The sequence below is a fragment of the Pristis pectinata genome, chromosome 6, assembly GCF_009764475.1.
Source record: "Pristis pectinata isolate sPriPec2 chromosome 6, sPriPec2.1.pri, whole genome shotgun sequence".
Classification (NCBI taxonomy): domain Eukaryota; kingdom Metazoa; phylum Chordata; class Chondrichthyes; order Rhinopristiformes; family Pristidae; genus Pristis; species Pristis pectinata.
The window spans coordinates 62,840,858-62,861,492 of record NC_067410.1 but is presented as its reverse complement, the minus strand read 5'-3'; the positions used below and the strand labels follow the sequence as shown (position 1 = coordinate 62,861,492).

General features: G+C 42.4%; 1 protein-coding gene across 1 annotated transcript; it reads left to right on the top strand.

The window, feature by feature from the left end:
* The first annotated feature begins 2,507 nt into the window (after positions 1–2,507).
* Positions 2,508–20,219, top strand: LOC127571504 (serotransferrin-B-like). The gene is made up of 10 exons (XM_052017923.1): positions 2,508–2,668; positions 5,910–6,046; positions 9,512–9,608; positions 10,576–10,620; positions 11,643–11,801; positions 13,720–13,873; positions 15,864–15,928; positions 17,577–17,761; positions 18,589–18,781; positions 19,990–20,219. Exons 1-10 carry the CDS (start codon positions 2,617–2,619, stop codon positions 20,034–20,036), a joined length of 1,134 nt encoding a protein of 377 aa, XP_051873883.1. The 5' UTR covers positions 2,508–2,616; the 3' UTR covers positions 20,037–20,219.
* The last annotated feature ends 416 nt before the right edge of the window (positions 20,220–20,635 follow it).

Below are 20,635 nucleotides of genomic sequence, written 5' to 3'. Positions count from 1 at the left end.
CACTCGACAAAGCACTGGTAAACTGAGGAATTAATGTGAAATCTGAATAAATGGGGAACTGTTGGGGTCTCAGTACATGGAGAAATTAAGATAGGTTCCAGGAAATGGGGGAAATTAGGGAAAGGCAGGAGTAATTTGGGGAATTATGGAAGGGAACTGGCAAACAGGAATTACAAACAGGCACCAGTAAACAGGCTGATTCAGACAGGCCATCAGTAAACAGGGGGCAAATGGATATGAATGATAAAGGTAACTGCAGGCTCATACCAATAAGTGGGGCAGTGAGAGACAAAACAAAGAATGGGCAAACTCGGGAAAGACACCAGTCAACATGGGGGTTAAGAGAAGGAACCAATAATCAGGAAGAGCACAAGTAAATGGGAGAAATTAGTGGAGGGCACAAAGACGTAGAGGAATTGATGAATGGTGTGAATATAAGTACCGAAAAGTATTTATTTAACCAGGAAGTTCCTTCTGTCTACAGTTAAATGCTCTGTATAAATATATTTTCAAGAATGGAAGGAAGATATTTGGGAAAATAATTCTCATTGTGCAGGCAGAAAAGCATGTTAAAGCCACAACAAATAGGCACTTCATCTCCAGACAACAATTTCAGCTTCAGTAAACATGGACACAACTGGGTTGCCTGGTGTTGCAGATCAACATTACTCAATCTGAAATGGACTCAACATTACTCAATCTGAAATGGACTGAATTGGCCCATTGGATGAAACATTCAACTTTGTCAAGGTTATGAATGAGTTCATTGTGAATTGTGAACGTTTCCTGGCAAAGAGTTCAATCATTAAAGTGATATCAAATGAAGTGATCTCTTTACAGCCCCACTCCAAAACTTCAGTCTGTCACCACAAACTCCATTTATATTCAATCACAATCTTGATTAAACTTCTGAACCCATATTCTGTCCATTATAAGAGTTACACCCTTACCTCTGCAAGTAACCATATCTGTGCCACTTCTCAGAACAGATACAGGGACAGGCAGGTAGCTGATATTGGGCCAACTATCCTGCACCTCCATGAGATAGATATAAAGCTCTGGTGATGTATCTAATCCTGCACTGTACTTGCCCAACTGTTGGCTCCTGGAGTCTCAGTCCCACTAGTCCCAAATATTCATCTTTGTGTTTAATTCCCACCTCTGTTTCTTCACCTTCCTGCCTTTCTACCTTCATGATTCCCATCATGACACCAATCCCACCTCCCCCCTACTCTGGCAGCTAGTTTTCACCTGCCAACTCTGCACTCCCAACTTCCCTCATCAAACTCCTCCTGCTCTCTATCCTCTCCTTTAAGATTTCTTAAAAAAATGATTTGACTGAAGAAGGCCAGAGGAGAAACTAAAACTTTCATTACCGAAGACTATTTAAGGATGGTATTAATGAAATGGGAGAGACAAGGGGATCTTGAAGAACATTCCAAAGATTGGGATGTACATGGTCCAGGAGGACTGAAGGTACACAAGGGAGCAGTATCTACTGAACAGGGAGACCAGGGATGGTGGTGTGGAATGGGTTGGGCAGTTTGTATCAGTGGAGGAGATTACAGAGAGAAGGATGGAGGCAGGGATCTCCCTTCCATTACAACGATCTTTCTTCCGTTCTTGAAATGATGAGAATATTAAACAGGGAGTCATTGAAGACTGACAAGCACAGAGGCGATGCATAAATGAAATAGTGTGGGGGTGGTAGGGGCAGCAGGTTGTTTAAGCTGAGTTTTTGTTGCACAATAATTAATTGAATGTTTGGAGCATCAACAACCAATAGTCTGAAGTAAAACAGCACAAAGGAGAATGCTTTCTTCATTTCAGTCAGGAAAATAAAATGAACTTGTTGGAAAATGTATTACCCAGTCTCCCACCAATTTTCTGAGTCCCTCTTCTGGCCGTAATCTTCTTGGTGAAGTACTCCAACCAAGTACTATTTCTCAAACATTCATAATGAAGGGAATCAAAGGTCTAAGTTCAAAAGTGGTCTTACATTTTGACTGCACAGAGAAGCAGGCATCAGGAGGGGAACTTCAGTTAATTCCGTTTTGGTCCAGCATTGTTGTCTGAGAAGTCAGCTAAGCCAAGCAAGGACTGAACACTGTGAGCATCCAACCCAAAGCACAATCCTGAGGAATCAAAACCATAATTCTACCCTTCACTAGCTCAGTGCTGGTAATGACTGAATTGTCCCTCAAGTCAGGTGGTCTGGGACCAGCATTAGCTGCGGATAGATTGAAGGGGAAAGCCAAAGAAAAGCCTCATCACTTGAGGGAAGAGTGGGAAAAGCAACAGACTGGAAATCTGTTTCTGAGAACAAACATTGCACAATCATTCTAAATTTACCACTTTTAAAGTCACAACACTTTTGGAAACAACAAAACCACAAAACTAAAAAAAAGTCTGAATTTGCAAAATCAAGGGTTTTCTTGAATTGCAACAGTTGGTCAATTTCCAGTAAGTCCTTGTGAAACATTCAGTAAACAGAGAAGGGTGTTTACCTTCTGTGTCTCTGCCAGTTGCAGGTCAGTAAAAGGAGAGCTGGAGCATCAATAACTCCTCAGAGCTGCTCAGCGACTGACTGATTCTCTCTTCTACCAGTCTTTGAACATGTCTGGCAGTATGAAGTGGCTCTTCACAGCGCTGCTCTTAGGAATTGTTTGTAAGTCATGAGATTTCATCAATTTTTGTGTGAAATTTGGGTTTTCTCAATATGTACAGTTCTTGTTCTGCTACAGCATCTGACATTTATGCAATTTTTGTTCAGATGTGGAAAGTTCATGTAGAGAAGTTGTTTTAACGTTTAAATCAACAGAAAGAAACTGGACTTTTATCTCTCTCTTTCTCTGCAGAGAAAATTATTAATGATCGACAGAAATATTTAAGGGTTTTGTTTGGTTTAAACTGCATACTGTTTGTGCACCTTTGCACTCGAGTATACAAATATTTGTTGACATCAGAGACTGCAGATTCTGGAATCTGGAGCAATAACCAACCTGCTGGAGGAACTCAGCAGGCTGAGCAGCGTCTGTGGGAGGAAAGGAATTGTCGATGTTTCAGGTCGAAACCCTGCATCAATTATTCAAATATTTGTTGTATCCCAGCAGAGATATACTTTCTCTATGTTTATACCAGATTTTGAGCAAGTTTGTAGCTCTATACCTGTATATTTTCTTCTGTCTCTGTACCCCAATACAGGTACATTTAATCCATCTTTGTAGCTCAGTAGAGCTATATTACTGTGTCCCCAAGTACATGTGCACCAACCCAGCCTCTTCATCCAATTCCCAAATATAATTATATTTAAATTGCTTATCTATCAAGTGTAATCAAAGTATTCTCATTGTTTATTGCTTTTAATCACTTTTGAATTGGATATTGATGTCTTTAATGTCTCGCTAGCAATCATGTGCCACTTCCTCATCTGCATTTGGGTGAGATGTAAAGCCATTATTGGTGTCACTAGGGATCCCATTGCAAGATTCAAAGCAAAGAAACAAGCGTCTCATGTCCTGGCCTACATTCAATCCTCAGCTAAAGCCAAGCTCACATGAACTTGTCATTCATTTCATTGTTCCTTGCACCATCTTGCCAAGAGAAAAATTCAAAATATCTCAGTGGAAGGACGTTAACAGGAGATCTGAGAGGAGTGTTTAAAAGTTTGGGACAGGCTTTGAAATGTTAAGTAGGAAACAGCTGCATTTGTTGGTTGGTGGGTCATGTTGGTGGGGAAGGTCTCATTTACGAAGAACAAAAGCAAGTTTACATAGGAACATAAGAAGCAGAGTTCGGACTTTGATCCCTCATGCCTGCTCCACCATTCAATAAGATCACAGCTGACCCATCACCTCAGTGTCACTGTCCTGCACTCCCATGCCCTTGATTCCCTTAATATCCAAGGTTTGGTGACACATTTTTGATTCTTATTACTGATCCAAAGAAACAAGCTCCCCAAAATTCTGCTGAGGGGAGAGAGCCAGGATAAAATAGAACCAAAGGTTGATGAAAAAAACCTGTAACAGGGCACTGGGGGAGTTTTAAGGAGGAGATGTTCCAGGTGGAAGCAATACGTTTCAGGGTGCTTCAGTTATAGATGCCAGTACAGTTACAACACTGGCATCTACCAGTGTGGAAAATTACCCAGGTATGTCCCATTCACAAAAAGCAGAACAAATCCAGTCTGGTTACTTACCCCTCAGCCAGTCTACTGTCAATGAGCAGCAAAGTGACGGAAGCTGTTGCCTCGTCAGTGCCAACAAACAACACTTACTCACTAATAACCTTCTCATCAATACCCAGTTTGGGTTTCACCAGGACCACTCAGCTCCAGACCTCATCAGACCCTTGGTCCAAACATGGACCAAAAAGTTGAATTACGGTGAAAATCAAATAAAAAACTGCGGATGCTGGAAATCTAAAATAAAAACAGAAAATACTGGAAATACCCAGCAGGTCTGTGGGAAGAGGAATAGAGTCAATGATTCAGGTTGAAGACCCTTCGTCAGAACAGGAACAAGACAAAAGCAACTTGTTAAGCTGCAGGGACGGTGGGGGAGGGGGATGTCTCTGACTGGGTAAAACCAGGGTGACCATGGAGTCAAGCAGTGAAAAAGGTCATCTGGTCAATGAGTGAGTGGGAGCAAATAGAGAGTGAGAACATAGACAAAAGAACTGAGACAAAAGAAAATGAGAATTGCAAAATGCAGAGCAGGAAGACATGCCTGGCATGTCCTCCACTCCCAAAGGGAAAAATGAGAGGAAAAAAAGGAAAAAAAACAATGAACGTTGGATTGTAACTGAATTATAGGGGTAAGGTAAGACCGATACCCTAAACATCATAGAACATAGAATATAGAACAGCACAGCACAGGAACAGGCCCTTTGCCTCACAATGTCTGCGCTGAACATGATGCTGAATTAAACTAATTCTCTTCTGCCTGTACATGACTTTATGATCCTATGACTTCATGGTTCAGTCTCACTTCTGAGCGATAGAGGTCCTGGGCTCAAGCACTAGGACACAAAATCCAGCTGGGCAATTTGGCACAGGCATGAGAAAGTACTGCATTGTCCTAATATGCTTTCTCCAAGTGATATATTCCTAGCTTTACCTGGACAGAGGGTTCACAAATTCACACTGGGTTGGTGCTTACTAGATGAAAGGTCCAAAAAAAACCCAATGGATATGTGTAGTTTCTCATTGCCATCTCTTCACTGGAGCAAACAAATCGATTCCCTCTGCTGGAATCACGAAGATGGAGGAACAATAAAAAAATAAGGGTTAAGTCACCCTGAAGCAAACTCAGGCAAGAATTCTCCATGCAAAGTGGACCTGGAATTTGAAATGCTCATTCCCCACAAGGTTGTTGATGATGGCATACAACAGAGTTTACAAGACTGAAATAGATGAGTACCCATTAGGTAAGGTTCTCTCAGCATAGAGAGCAGGACCTAGTTACAGATGGAAGTGTGCCACAGGCTAGAGCAGTTCAATTGTCTTCTGTTTCTGATGCTTCCATTTCAAGGAGTGTAGCACGTTTAAGACCTAAAGTGGTTTACTGTGACTTCTGCTGAGGATTGGCTGCATCTTTCTTGCTCTACCCAATGTGTTCCTAGATTTGCCCCTGATTCAGAGAGGGAAGGTCTCTACTTGAATGCCCAGCCTACCTATTTTAAAGTTTGAAATGTTGTATGCAGGATCTCTCATCAGATCGAGTTTGATGAGTAGCACCACATCTTCCTTGCACTAAGAAAGAGAGCCAAAGCCCATCCTGTAGAAATTTTCCCACAACTTTTATTACCAACTTCTTAAGACACTAGCATGGTGTCGGGCTGAAGATCTCAATTGTAAACAATAGGAAATAAAGTGATAAAATAAAATTCAATCTGCTCCTATTTCCTAGGTGAGTCCATTGTTTCCACCATTAGTAGGCTGCGTTGGTGCACTACCAATGATCTTCAACAAAGTAAGTGCAACAACTGGACATCTGTCGACTGCGTCCAAACTGTTTCCATAGAAGACTGCATCCGGAAAATTCAGGTACATGTCAGCTGCACTTTGAGTAACAAGTCACAAAAAGGGGACTGCATGGGGCTGCCAAGCCAATTCTTGACTTTTCCTGGATCAGTCTGGGTCAGCAAAGGGAGGCAGGCATGGAGTGATAGAAGTGGAGGAGGGAACGCTTGTAGTGGGAGGGAAATAGATGCCAAATGATTTTCAAATATTTGCAAAGAAGTATACGAACCCTAGAAGTCATGAATTGCCTGAGAGTTGACACAGAGGGCTTTGGCTAAGGCCAGAGATAAAGATCTTGTCTTCTCCTTACACAGAAAATGCCATGTTACTAGGGAGAACAGAAAATGTAGTTAATCACTCGGTTTCAATTATGGAGAGTATGCCATGGGATGGGAAGGTGTATTAGTATATTAGAGTAATGATGCATATTTGGAAGGGTGTATATGGAATGAGCAGTGTACATTTTAAATGTGATAGATGCTTTTTGGAATTCAAATGGTATATTTGCAATGTAATTAATATACTTGGGATTAGTATGTTTGAAATTAAGTATATATGGAATGCAGTGGTGTATTTAGAATAAGAGAGTTTACATTTTAAGTTCAAAGAACATATTTGGAATGTGAAGGAGTTAATTTGAAATATAACGGATCTTTAACACCAAGAAGTACAAGGGCAACGGATGCACAGGAACTCTCCAAGTCGCATATAATCCTAACTTATAACATATCGTATATCCTTCATTATTGCTGAGCCAAAATCCAGGGACTCCCTATGAACAGCACTGTGGAAACACAGCAGCTCACCACCTTCTCAAGGCCAATTGAGGATGGGCAGTAACTACTGGCCTTACCAGTGACACTCAGATCCTAAAGAAGAAGGAAGAAAAATGAGGGGTAGAATCAAATGAGTAAACACAAAACATATCAACACAAGGAACCATGATCCTGGTGATCTGAACACAAAGCGAGGCAGTAATCAAAGTTTGGAGACTGTACCACAACGTAGGAAGTTATGGGCAATACAGTATAATAAATATAGAATAATGGAAAAGCAGAATAGTGGCCCTAAATATTGGATATCCCTTCTTAAATGTTATTTTAATGAAATAAATTAACTTTTTCTTTGCATTAGTTTTGATTTCCAATCATTTTGCACAGGGAGTGGATTACTGGAGGGAATGATTACTGATCAGGTGATAACTAGGCAGGCATGCAGATGAAGTCAGTCTCTGTTTTAAAGCTATTCACTCTATTCTTACTTGTGTACTTCCTGCATCATTTTCTTGTAATGGAAACTGTCACATTGAGTGCGTCACGTTGTAATTACAAGTTGCTACAGGGGTGATGTCGGATGCTTTCTCTGGTGGAGACATGTAATTGCAGAATGATATAGAAGTTAATGCTGGGATCTGAGCTATTGGATGAACCAGGATATGTCACCATTTACCTTCCATGAAAAAAACTATTCCCAATCAGATTGACTAGCCCACCTCCTTGAGGTTTCGGGGTACTTGGAAGCTCATGATAAAATAGGCCAAAGTCTGCATGGTTTCCTAAAGGGGAGATCTTGCCTGACAAATCTATTGGAGTTCTTTGAGGAAGTAACAGGCAGGATAGACAAAGGAGAGTCAGTGGATGTTGTTTATTTGGATTTTCAGAAGGCCTTTGACAAGGTGCCGCATATGAGGCTGCTAAACAAGATAGGAGCCCATGGTATTACAGGAAAGGTACTAGCATGGATAGAAGATTGGCTGACTGGCAGAAGGCAAAGAGTGAGAATAAGGGAGGCCTTTTCTGGTTGGCTGCTGGTGACTAGTGGTGTTCTGCAGGGGTCAGCGTTGGGTCCACTACTTTTCACATTACATGTGATGTCTGGATGACGGAATTGAGGGCTTTGTGGCCAAGTTTGTGGATGATACAAAGTGAGGTGGAGGGGCAGGTAGTGTTGAGGAAGCAGGACGTTTGCAGAAGGACTTCTACAGGTTGGGAGAATGGGCAAAGAAGTGACAGATGGAATACAGCGTAGGGAAGTGTACGGTCATGCACTTTGGTAGAAGGAATAAAGACGTAGACTATTTTCTAAATGGGGAGGGAATTCAGAAATCGGAGGTGCAAAGGGACTTGGGAGACCTAGTGCAGGATTCCCTAAAGGTTAACTTGCAGGTTGAGTAGGTAATAAGGAAGGCAAATGCAATGTTAGCATTCATTTCAAGAGGACTAGAATATAAAAGCAAGGATGTAATGCTAAGGCTTTATAAGGCATTGGTCATACAACATTTGAGTATTGTGAGCAGTTTTGGACCCCACATCTAAGGAAGGATGTGCTGGCATTGGAGAGGGTCCAGAGGAGGTTTACAAGAATGATCCCGGGAATGAAAGGGTTAACATATGAAGAGCATTTGATGGTGCTGGGCCTGTGCTCGCTGGAGTTTAGAAGGATGAGGGAGGATCTCATTGAAACCTACTGAATATTGTAAGGCCTGGACAGAGGGGACATTGAGAGGATGTTTCCAGTAGTGGGAGAGTCTAGGACCAGCCTCAGAATAGCAGGATGTCGCTTTAGAACAGAGATGAGGGGGAATTTCTTTAGTCAGAGGGTGGTGAATGTCAGGAATTCATTGCCACAGACGGCTGTGGAGGCAAAGTCATTGGGTATTTTAAAGCGGATGTTGATAGGTTGTTGGTTAGCAAGGGCATCAAAGGTTAAGGGGAGAAGGCAAGAGAATGGGGTTGAGATGGAAAAATGAATAAACCATGATCAAATGGCAGAGCAGACTCAAAGGGCCGAATGGCCTAATTCTGCTCCTATGTCTTATGGTTTTATTTCCTTCATCTCATCCACCTAGCTACTGGTTGATGCAGCTTTTAACTCAGCCACTAACTTTGGAAGTCAATTCCACAGTCTTGCAATTTCTATATAAGTGTTATTAGAACATGAGAAATAGAAGCTTGAGCACACTATTTGGCTCCTTATGCCTGCCTTATCATGACTGCAGTAATGCCATGTCCCGTCATCCCTATCTAAAAACCTACAGACCTCTGTCTTGCACATACTCAGCAACAGCACTGTCCTCTTGGATTCACCACCAGCTGGTTGAGAAAATTCTGCTCACCTCTGACCTGAATGGTTGACCCTTTAGTTTGAGACTGTGACACCCATTTCTGATGCCTTCAAGACCTAGGTTGTTAATATGGGCACCTGCTCAAAGGTCCCCATTTATGAGTGGAAGTTGTCCCTACTCATTAACATCCTGGCCAAACAGTTCCTCATGGGGTAGAAATACGGGACCAATTACTCCATAGCTGACTCCCTGTGAGTGAGAGGCTTCAACAAGAATCAATGGAAGAAGAACAGAGAGGAGTGTTCACAGTGTGTTTCTGATTCAGGTAAGATTACCATTGTCACTTTCAGGTAATAGACAGATTAGTTTCAGATTCGGGTAGTTTTCAGGAGGATGATTTGCTAACAGAGTGTCTTGACTTGCAGCTGGAAGAAGCTGACGCTGTTGTTCTTCACCATCCGCTACTGATTGCTGCAGGGAAGTGTGGCCTAGTGCCAGTTATGACTGAATATTATGACACAGGTCTGTCTATGTCCTTTCCTCTGGCATCTGCGTTTGTGCCACCTTCTTCAAATCTCACCCTGATTTTTGCACAAGTCACCATGGATTCCCATTGGAAGTCCCATCTGTTTCTTCAGCTTGGAAGAGCTGTGGAGATAATCTGAACTGTCCCAGGGACTCCCATCACTTGTGTATATGAGTACATAAATGAGTGCCTGTATTATATCAAGGTGCAGTGACCATCAAGAGATTTTGCTCAAAGAAAAAGCAATTGCACAGACATGTGACAGAGAATTCTTCTCAAGCTCATGCACTGTTACAGCCTTGTCTGTTCTAGTTCTACTCTCCTTCAAATGTATACCATCTTCTGATGTCTGTAACATCTGCTGCACAAATGAACCAACAGGATGGTTTGTTGCTGTCTAAAGCTAGCAATGGGCTGATTGGTTGTCCTCTATTGCTAGCAATGGGCTGATTGGTTGCCCAGTAATGCTAGCAACAGGTTGATCCATTGCCCTCTAATGCTAGCAATGGGCTAATTCGTTACCCACTTAAGCTGGCAACAGACTGATTGGTTACCTTCTAAAGCATCGGGCTGATTAGTTGCCCTCTAAAGCTAGCAACTTCAGAGTCTCCTTGGAATAAAGGTAGCACAGTTGCAGTCACAGAACTTGTCTGTATTGTGACCATTCTATTGCCAGGAGGCCTACATGCCCTGCGCTGTTACCAGTAGAAGATATCAGGCAGGATCTGTGATGACAGTTAGATTTGACAGCAATGTTGGAAATCCACTCTGTCTCCACAAACCTCCGAATACCTTCATCACCAATAACCTTCTGTGGGATTTTCCTACAAAGGATTTTAGGCCAATTTGCAAATATTCAGCTCCGTCACTTGTTATTTGCTCAAAAAAAGTAGATGTTTGCACTCATTGGTCCATTCTGGGCAATATTAACCCTCTGTACATTTTCTATGTTTGTACCCACAGAAAACCTTGAACCCTGCCATGATCCAACAGCCCTTACAGAACCATGTGAGTCTCATAATTCACATTTTTGGCCTAAGCAGACCTCTCAAATGAAAGTCCCATTGGTGCATGGAAGGGAACTTGGGAGGAGGTGCACTTCTTCCCTTTACTGAGAACAGATCAAAGGTCCATTCCCTCACACAGTCTAAGACCAAGCAGTTCCTCCTCACTGGGATTGGGTTGTGTACCTTCACTAGGACTGGTACTGGGCTGGGTCTCCTCTGGAACTGGCCTGTGGTTCCACACTGGGGCTGGGACTGGACTGGGTTTCCAAACTGCAACTGGACACGTAGCTTCTGATCACCAGCAGTCCCCAGCAAAATCCCAGTGACTGAAAACGAAACGTGTGCTATCCTTGTGTCACACTGAATAAGCCATTATAATGCAAGTACTGACATCTCCATCATGAATCTATCCCTAACCTACTGTAACTGTACATTGCCCTATGTGTAACTTCAGCCACTATCCTCTCCCCACTCCTTGCATCCATCAGCCCTTAATTGCTTTGTATCATAACTCCCTCCACTCCTCTCTGTTCCACATAGCGACTTTACCTAACAACAATCTATTGGTCTCAGTTTTGAGATGTCCACTTGTCCCTGGCCAAGACAGCTTTCAGGGGGGAGTTCAGATTTCTACTACCCCCACTAACCCCCAACCTGTGTAGTAGGGAGGAAAACTTCTTTAAAGTTGGCAACTCCCTTGTGAAGTCTCTTCAAGGTATGCTGACTTTGAAGAAGTTTTTCTCCCTACTCCACTAATCCCAAACGGCCTGCTCTGATTTTTAACATTTTCCCCCTTATTTGGCATTGCCCTACTGCAGGCAATAGTTTCTCTCCGTCCATCTTATCAGACCACCTTAACCATTGCCAGCAGCACCACTGAATTGACTGTTAATCTTCTGTACTAAGACAAGCACAAACTGGTTTCCATAACTCATGCTTATAATTTAACTCTTAATTTCCTTTCTGTGTTGTGAGTTATCTGGAAGTTCCTCAAATATTGCACGTGGCTATGTTTTGCTCCAGATGTGTATATAGTAGCTGTTGTGAAGAATAAGGCTTTGACCTGGGATGGCCTGAAGGGCAAGAAGTCATGTCACACTGCCCTGCACCGAACTGGTTGGATGATCCCAATGGGCCTGCTGATTGCACAGGGAAAAATTGAAAACTGCAGCATTTATAACTGTAAGTTATATTTTTCTGATTGGTGGTGTGATCAACTGGACAATGTTGGCCTTGAATGAGATTGAAATACATTTGAATTTAGCAAGAGTCACTACTTGTACCTTATTGTCTGCCTGCACTTTCTCTGTAACTGTAACACTATTTTCTGCATTGTTATTGCTTTTCCCTTGATATGCTAATGTGATGAAATGATCTGTATGGATGGCATGCAAAACAAAGCTTTTCACCGTACCTCAGTACATGTGACAATAATAAACCAACTTACCAATTTCATTTTCAATATTAATAGTTACTCTTGCTTAAATAGGCTACTGGCCAGCAGATGGTGGTATAAACCACATTTTGGTCATACAGTAGGGAAACAGACCCTTTGGCCCATCATGTCCTTACTGACCATTGAAAGCCCATCTGTACCAGTCCTCATATTCCAATCAACTCCCCCCCCCACCCCACCCCCAGATTCTACCACTCACCTGCACACTAGGGGCAATTTATAGCTGTCAATTAACCGACCAACCTGCATATCTTTAGGATGTGGGTAGAAATTGAAGGAAATCCAATGATCACTGGGAGAATGAGCAAACTCTACACAGACAAGACTGGAGATCAGGATTGAACGCAAATCTCTGGGGCTGTAAGGCAGCAGCTCTACTGGCTGTTCCGCTCTGCCACCACTTCTCTTACCTTGTACCACTCTCTACAGCACCTCTGTCAGTGATGGTGATTCTCTCTGCAGGGAGCTATAAAGAGACATTTATTTCCTTCAAACATTTTTCTGCATCATTGAAACAGAGAGTAGGAACACACAGGTTTCTGTGCCCAGTAGGTACCACTGAGATTGATTCGGGGCCCAACTGTTCATAATCTATAGCAATGGTTTGGATAACAGACCCAAATGTAAAATGTTTCCAGGTTTGCAGAAGATGAAAGCTCAGTGTGGGCTGCGAGGAGGATGCAGAGAGGCTTCAGGGTGATATAGACAGGCTGAATGAATGGGCAAGGACATGTGGTGTGTCACACCTCAAGGATCTAGTACATCTTCAATCATACAAACCAGGGACTTTTCCACACCTCATAGGACAAAGGGATTTGTGTATGGGAACCCTACTGCCACTTGCAAGTTCCCCTCATGACTTAAAAATAGATTACCATTCCTCCTTTACTTCTGGACCAGAATCATGGAAATCTGTACCAAACAGCGACGGCTGAAGATCATCATCTTCTCAAGAACTTGGCATTGCCAGGGATATCCATATCCATGAACAAAATCAAAAATATGGGTTAATATTAAAAAAAAGTGAGACTGATCACAGAACTATTCAAAGAGAACTGTTTCCTCACTCTTTTAATCATTCTGCTTTCCTCTCCCTCCCTATTCCTGAGTATCCTTTTCCTTCTAACTGCTCCCACCCAACTTACATTTCCTCATCTTCCTTCCCCGTTGCCTATCCCCCCTTCTCATTGTCTGCTCTGCTTCTTTGCTTCTCTTGCTCCACTTTTAATCTCCACCTTCCACATCCCTTCTCCTCACCCTCCCCCCACTTTCTCTGATTTAATCTCTTTACACTCATTCTGTTCAATGCATAAGCCTGCACTATTCCATTTAGTATTCAAATGGTACACACTTCTAGACTGTTTAGTACACACATTCATTCCGTTTAATAAACACAACCTGTATTTCATGGATTCCATTCCATTTGGAGCACAAGGCGGTTCCCCTTACATTGAGTATTCCATGTGTTCCGTTCTGTTCAGTGCACCTGAGTGATCCCCATAGCCTCTCAGAACTTGTTCTTCAGTCTGTTCTTATTCCACTCAGTACATTTGCCTGTTCCAGGTCATGTTGCAAGCAGCGAATGTGCCAAAATTTGGTGTTCCTCAAAACTGTAAACAATTTCTGTTTTCTTTTTGAATGAAGCAACGTATTTCAGTGAAAGCTGTGTCCCAGGGGGAGATCCTAACTCCAAACTGTGCTCACTGTGTGCTGGACAGGACAGTTCAACCGACCCAGGAAGAGACAAGTGTGCCTTCGGCCAAAATGAGCGGTACTTCGGTTACAGTGGTGCCTTTAGGTACACGGTTTACAGTTTGCTTCAAATGCGTTAGAATGAAATTTTGCTCTTTATCTAACTAATCCTTTATAAGAGTTGGAGACACAAGGGAATGCAGATGCTGGAATCTGGAGCAACAAACAAGCTGCTGGAGGAACTCAATCCTGATGCAGGGTCTCAACCCAAAACATCAAGAATTTCTTGCCCCCAGCACATGCTGCTATACCTGCTGAGTCCCTCCAGCAGATTGTTTGCTGATTAATAAGAGTTGGCTGATTCTGTATGCAGTCAGCCCAGCTCTACTCAAATATCTGCCCTCCACTTTGAAAAATGGAACTGTGGTGCAAAGGGACATTATAGCCAAGGCTCTAGAATTAGTGCACTGCAGAGGCGGCTTCACTCTGTGTTTAATGTTTGTTGTGCCTGCACTGGGATGTTTGGAGGAAGCATGTTGAAGGCATTTTACTGTTTATCTAACCTGTTTTATAAGGGCTATGGGACTAGAAGAAATGAACAGCAGTGTGCTCCAATAAGTCTCTCCTCTGTTCAATATGACCCATGGGGGATCTTCTACATCAATTCCAGTTTCCCAGAGTATCCATTAATTTCACGATTGTCCAAAAAATCTCCTAATCCCATTTCTGAATGATTGAGCACCACTGATCCTCTGAGACAGAAAATTCCAGATTCTTGACTCTCTGAGTGAAGACATTTCTCCTGCATAGCTGATCTCCTTGATCTGAGACAAGGGTACTTAGGTTAAATACTTACTGCATGAACCACCAGCAAACTGGCATTGAAAGAGAAGGGGCAATAGAATGTGGCTTTTGATCTGGCATGGAAAAAGGGAGTCATGTTAAGGAACAGCAGCAGTAGCATTGGAACAAGAAGGAGTCAACCATCTGGGCAAGGCTCCATTGGGAATGGAAATAGGACAAATGCCCTAGCAGAAAAAGTAAAGAGATGGGAAAGTCTTTAAGCTAGTAAGATTGGTGGTGGGGTAGGAATGGGTGTAGGTGGGAAATTATCCTTGAGAAGTGTAACAACCATAAATGAGAAAGAAACAGGGGAGAACTTGGGCAGACTACACACACCAAGGGAGGATATAAATGGCCAGTGATAGAGCAGGTATATAAAAAAGATTGTCAAAAGAAAGTGGAAGGAACTGCTAGCAAAAATGAGCAAAACTGTGTCCGCAATAAAACAAATGAACTGGAGGCAATAACATTTGTTGCAGCTATAAGTCAAGATAAGGCAGCAGAAAGTGTAGAGCTGGAGATTAAAGGTTGCAGGGTATGGAGTGTAAGAGATGAAAAAGAAAACAGGGAGGTGGGTTAGCAGAAAAGTTATTTAGCAACCTGCAAGGCAATTAGAATCTGTGTGAAAGAGATAAAAGATAATAAAAGATCAATGGTGGAAGGACAGTGGAGGAAGGTAGATGCAGACCAAAGGAAAAAGTCATTTTATAATAACAATGGATGATTTCAGCTACTCCAAAATTAATTGAACAGATGAATGAGGTCTGGGGGGGAAAGGAGTTTCTGCAATCTGTACAAGACTCTTTTCTAATCCAACGTGTAGAAATCCCAATAGGGGATATTGACTATTTGATATAATAATATGAAATGAACTAGGACAGATAAGAGAAATGAGAGCAGGGAAGTTTCTAGGCAATAATGACTACAAGATAATACACATCGAAATAATGACCAAATCATTCCTGAGTTTGACAAAGATTAGAGTCATAGCCTGGAGAAAAGCCAGTTCTGAGCCAGCTCCGAGGGACTGATATGGGACTGTAATCACACTGAGTAAGGACACAGATTTCCTTCCCTATTGGACACTGGTGAATTAAACAATCCGATAGTTTCATGACAGGTCACTCCTGTTAGCATCTCAAAAGTCCACTGTGTGATTTAAATTTCTTTCTCTTAAAAGTCCAGCAAGATAAGCACGCCAACAAACAAGAACTTAATTATTTAATTTAATTACTTGCTTGAATTTCTTTCAGATGCCTGACTGAGAAGGGTGATGTCACTTTCATCAAAGATACAACCGTCTTTGAGAACACTGATGGTATGTGTGAGTTCCTGGTCCCTTGGTGCTGCCTGAACTGTTAGGATTCTCAGTGACAGCCTAATTCAGGATGGGCATTGGTGAGAAAGAGACTAAATACACACGGTAATTTAATGCACAAACCTTCTGCTGGACTTGCCTAGTTTTGTTGCTGTGGATTATTGGAGCATAAAGTGCAGAAGCAGACCTTCATCCTGTCAAACAGGCCCAATCTGCCTTTATTCCATGTCCTTTAAAACTCTATGACTTAAAAACTGTATCATATAATGTTGTATTTTATATGCTCCATGAAAGGATTTTTTGTGAAGTGCAACCAGTTACTTGGTAGATATTTGCCATGGTTTTGTAGATTGTAGTGAGGTTCTCCATGGGCATGTCATGCACAGCATGGAAGGAATGGCCTTCCATGATGCAATATAACTCAGGTCACTTGTCACATTGTGCATACATGGTTTATGGATGATTCCTTGACTGTACGCACAAGTGTTAACCAGAGGGTTAAGGTATGCTAATGTTAATTAAAAGCCTATCTCTACCTGAGTCATTATTGCCAGTGAGGAACTTTCCAAGACCTATCATTCTTCTTTATGTTAGCTTCCTGTTTCCATTTCAGATCTTTGTTAGTCGAAGCTGCCTCAAACCTGTGGCTCTCAGACCCCTCCCCACTAGTCCTCCCTTTGCATTCAGCTGGTCGAACAACTCTCTACCCCTTCCCCACTAACTCCCCATCTTCTCCCTGAATCTCCAATCTACACCCAGCCTATTCTGATACCCTCTGTAGCCCACTCCAATCTTTTCCCAGCCCCCAACATCTTCTACTGTGATTGGGTCCCTTCCTGAGATCTGCTCCCTATACTCTGACCCTATCTCCTCAGTCATTCTCCCATCCCATGCCCATGCTCTGACACGAAAGAAGCACTGCAGTCTGCCATCGTAACTTAGCACTCTTAATAGACTTTCACTGAAGGGACACAACTTTTGGGACATGTCACTGATAAACTCAAGGAGAGCAAATAGAAATGTGAATAAGGAAGTAGTGCTTCAGTGAGAACCCACTAAATAAAGATACAGGTCACTGTAGCAATTTCACCTCTGAGTCAGAAGACTGTGGATTCAAATGCCACTTCAGAGTTTTGAGTTCAAGACCAGGGCTACCCAACGAGGTACCGGGGGAGCAGTGTTAGGGTTAAGGGTGATGGCAGAAGAATGGAGCTGATGCGATGTGAAGCAAATGTCTTGGGCTCATTCAGTAGTCACAGGGCAGAACTCAATTTTGCCAAGTCAGTGCAATGTAGAATTGATTCCTGATTCATACTCACTCGCTCTGTGCTCCCGTCCAAGGAAAACCACAGATGAGGTGAGGGAAAATTTTAATTCTGGGTAAGTGGGCTAGAAGGGCCATCCTGGTTCTTAACCACATCTGATCTGGCTTGAGTCGTCCCGTTCATCACTGTTTCAGTCTATTCTAATACAAGCAAATAATAACATGTAAATATTTACCATTGCTAACTCTTGCCACAAATGCTTGGGGTTCCTTTTCTAAGCGCTTCTGCATCTGCTCCTGAAGGGAGTTAATCAGACCTGGATGGCTTTTAGTCCATGTGTCCCTTCTGTGTATATTGTAATGGATATATGTTTCACTTCCAAGGTCACTTGCAGGAGGATTGGGCTACCAATCTCAGGTCCAGCGATTACAGGCTTCTGTGCCTAGATGGCACTCAGGCTGCTGTGACGGATTACAAGACATGTCACTTGGCACAAGTACCCGCTCGAACTGTTGTATCCAGAGCAGATATGAGGGATCAAGTCTTGACTTTTTTAAAAGAGGAACAAGTGAGTACTTAAGATCTTTTTCACCTGCACTCAATGTATCTCGAGCCTGCGTTTGTACATTGCAAGTGTTTAGTACGAAAGTCTGGGGTCTACTCATCCGCATTTGAGGACCTTTGGCCTTGACCTATGCTCAGTGGAAGTAAAAGGGTCATACAGCCCACTGAGTCTGATCAAGCATCCATTTACAATAATCCTACACTAATCCCACTTTTTATTTGCATCACATTCCCATGGAACTCTCCACACCAACCCCCACCCCCCAGATTCTACCACTCATCTACACACCAAGGGCAATTTACAGTGGCCATTAACCTACCAAACCTCATAGCTTTGGGACGTGGGAAGAAATCAGAGCACCCAGAGGAAACCTACACGGTCACAGGGAAAATGTGCAAACTCTACGAAGATTAGAGGTCAGGATTGAATCCAGGTCACCAGAGCCATGCAGCATCAGCTCAACCAACTGTGCCACTGTGCTACATATCTCTGGAGTGTTTGATTAGACAGTGCAAAGGAAGATCTACTCTGTATCTAACTGGTACTGTACCTAACCTGGAACAATCCTCAACTAGTGGAGCTTACCTTGGCTATACATTGCCAAAGTAAATGTTCCACTCTTCAATCACAATTATTCTTCAGAAAAGAGACACGTTGGTGAACAGAAGCTTATAGGGGAAAGATCAAATCCCAGCAAAGGATCTGTGAAGAGTGCACAACATGGGTCCTCATGGTTAATTCAGTGCCAATGGGTCCACGCGTTCTGGTGGGTAATTTGTGTGCAGCAGCTTTTCTTCTGTAGGCATTAACCAAATTATTGCTCAATGCAGAAGAAATACGGACGCAATGGGACAGAGAAAGAGAGGTTCTCACTGTTCAGTACGGACAAGTCAAACTCCTGGAGCCTTCTGTTTGCATACAGCACTCAGTGTCTGGTTGAAGTGCTCACCACGAATTACAGAGAATACTTGGGTGAAGGATATATCAGAGCAATGGAAGGCCTGCACAGCTGCGTCCCTCCAGGTAACCTTACTGCTTGATTTCATTGCAAGAGGCTGCACAAAATAATTCCCATATCTTGAAAGTTTTAAATAGCTGAGTCCTGGAAAAGAGGACAGGTTATTCTCTCTGCTTTGCTCATTGGAGTAATATCATCATGAAAGAAAGTGAATGAGAGGGACATCACAGAGATGAACAAATAGAGTTTGTAGTTACACCGCACCAATAGTGTAGAAACACCCACATGACACATGCTGATGATAAAAACGGTTACCGAGCCAGAGAAGGCAGTGGATGAAAGGTGATCAGATGGAGGATTTTAAATTAGAAGAAGGGTGCAGAAAGGTGGAGGATACAGGATGAAATGCCCAGAGAAAGGATCTTGGCCTCTGAAGTTCAAGAGAGGTTTCCAAAGAGTAAACACATAAACATTGTCGACAGTCTAAAGAGAGTTTGGGGACTGTAAACAATAATCTTTTAACTGAAATGGATAGGTCAGAAAATAATCATAAAAGACTTGCAGAATTCTGGTCTTTATATCGAAGGATTAGAATATAAGAAGCAATACCACATTATGCACTAGACAGGGTGGAGTGTAACTAGAGTTGTGTTAATGCTTCTAAGCTCCACACCTTGAGAAGGATACATTGGGAGTTCAGTGCAGAATTAATAGACAGCACCATGGACATTAAAATTTTAATTATAAAATGAGATTACACAACCTATGTTTGTATTACTTGGAATTTATAAATTTAAGGGATGATTTGATTGGAGTTACCAAGGCAATAAGGGGAATTGAATGAGTAGGGAGAAAGTATCGATTTCCACAAATTGGTAAGGCTAGGAGCCAGGAGAGGTTGGTTGGTGGTGGTGGGGAGGATTGAGGGCTGGAGGAGATGCTGTCAGTGGGACACAGGCTAAGCATTACATCCATGTCTTTCAGGAGGTTAGGAAATGTTTCCACACACAACGGGTGATAGAAGTTTAGAACCTTATCCTCAACACGGTTTGATGCAAAGCTGATGCCAGATTGATAGGAATTTGTTAGGCAAGGTTTGAAGAAATATGGTACACAGAAAGACAAGTGGAGTTGGGTCAGAGAACATCCAGGACATTGAAGACTGGTGGAACTAGCTTATGGGCTAAATGACATCCACTCTTCCTACATTCCTGACAGGCTCAGAGCAGGCACACCTATAACTGCTGACTCTTTGAAATCTCTGTCATTGCAGATGGTCCTGAAGCCTTTTGTTCTCACCTGCAACAAGCCCCACAATGAAACATCCTCAGTTTCCGTATTAGACACCCACTGATTCCTGAGAGAACCTTCTCCATTCTCAGCACACCAATATTCACCTATCTCTGCCTGAATTGCTTGTATAGTCTGAAAGTCCATTGACATGTTATAGCATGAATCTCGTTCTGTCTTTGTAATAATAAATAAACTACATTAGTGATCTCATTCTTTTCGTTGTGTGGCCGTGAAGTTCAATAACTGCAGGAACATGTAGGCTACCTCTGAATAACAAATGGGTTTCATTTTTATAGACGTTCATAAGTCAGAAAATGCATAAAAGTCACTCGACATTGTAACCATACCTCCACAGTATTGTAATGAATGACATCATAAACACATACGACTGATAAGAACAATTATTAAATGAAGAAACTAGTTCTGTCATTCATAGCAGTGAATAAAAGTAGATACGTGGGACTTTTGAATTTAATAATATTATGGGAGCTCACTCATATATACAGGTGTCCATAAGTTGGGTGTTTGTAACCGGGGGACAGTCTATATACAGCAAATGACCTCAGGTGGAAGGGACGTATTGATACAATCTAGTGCCAAATCAATACAATGAACTCTCCTTTGGT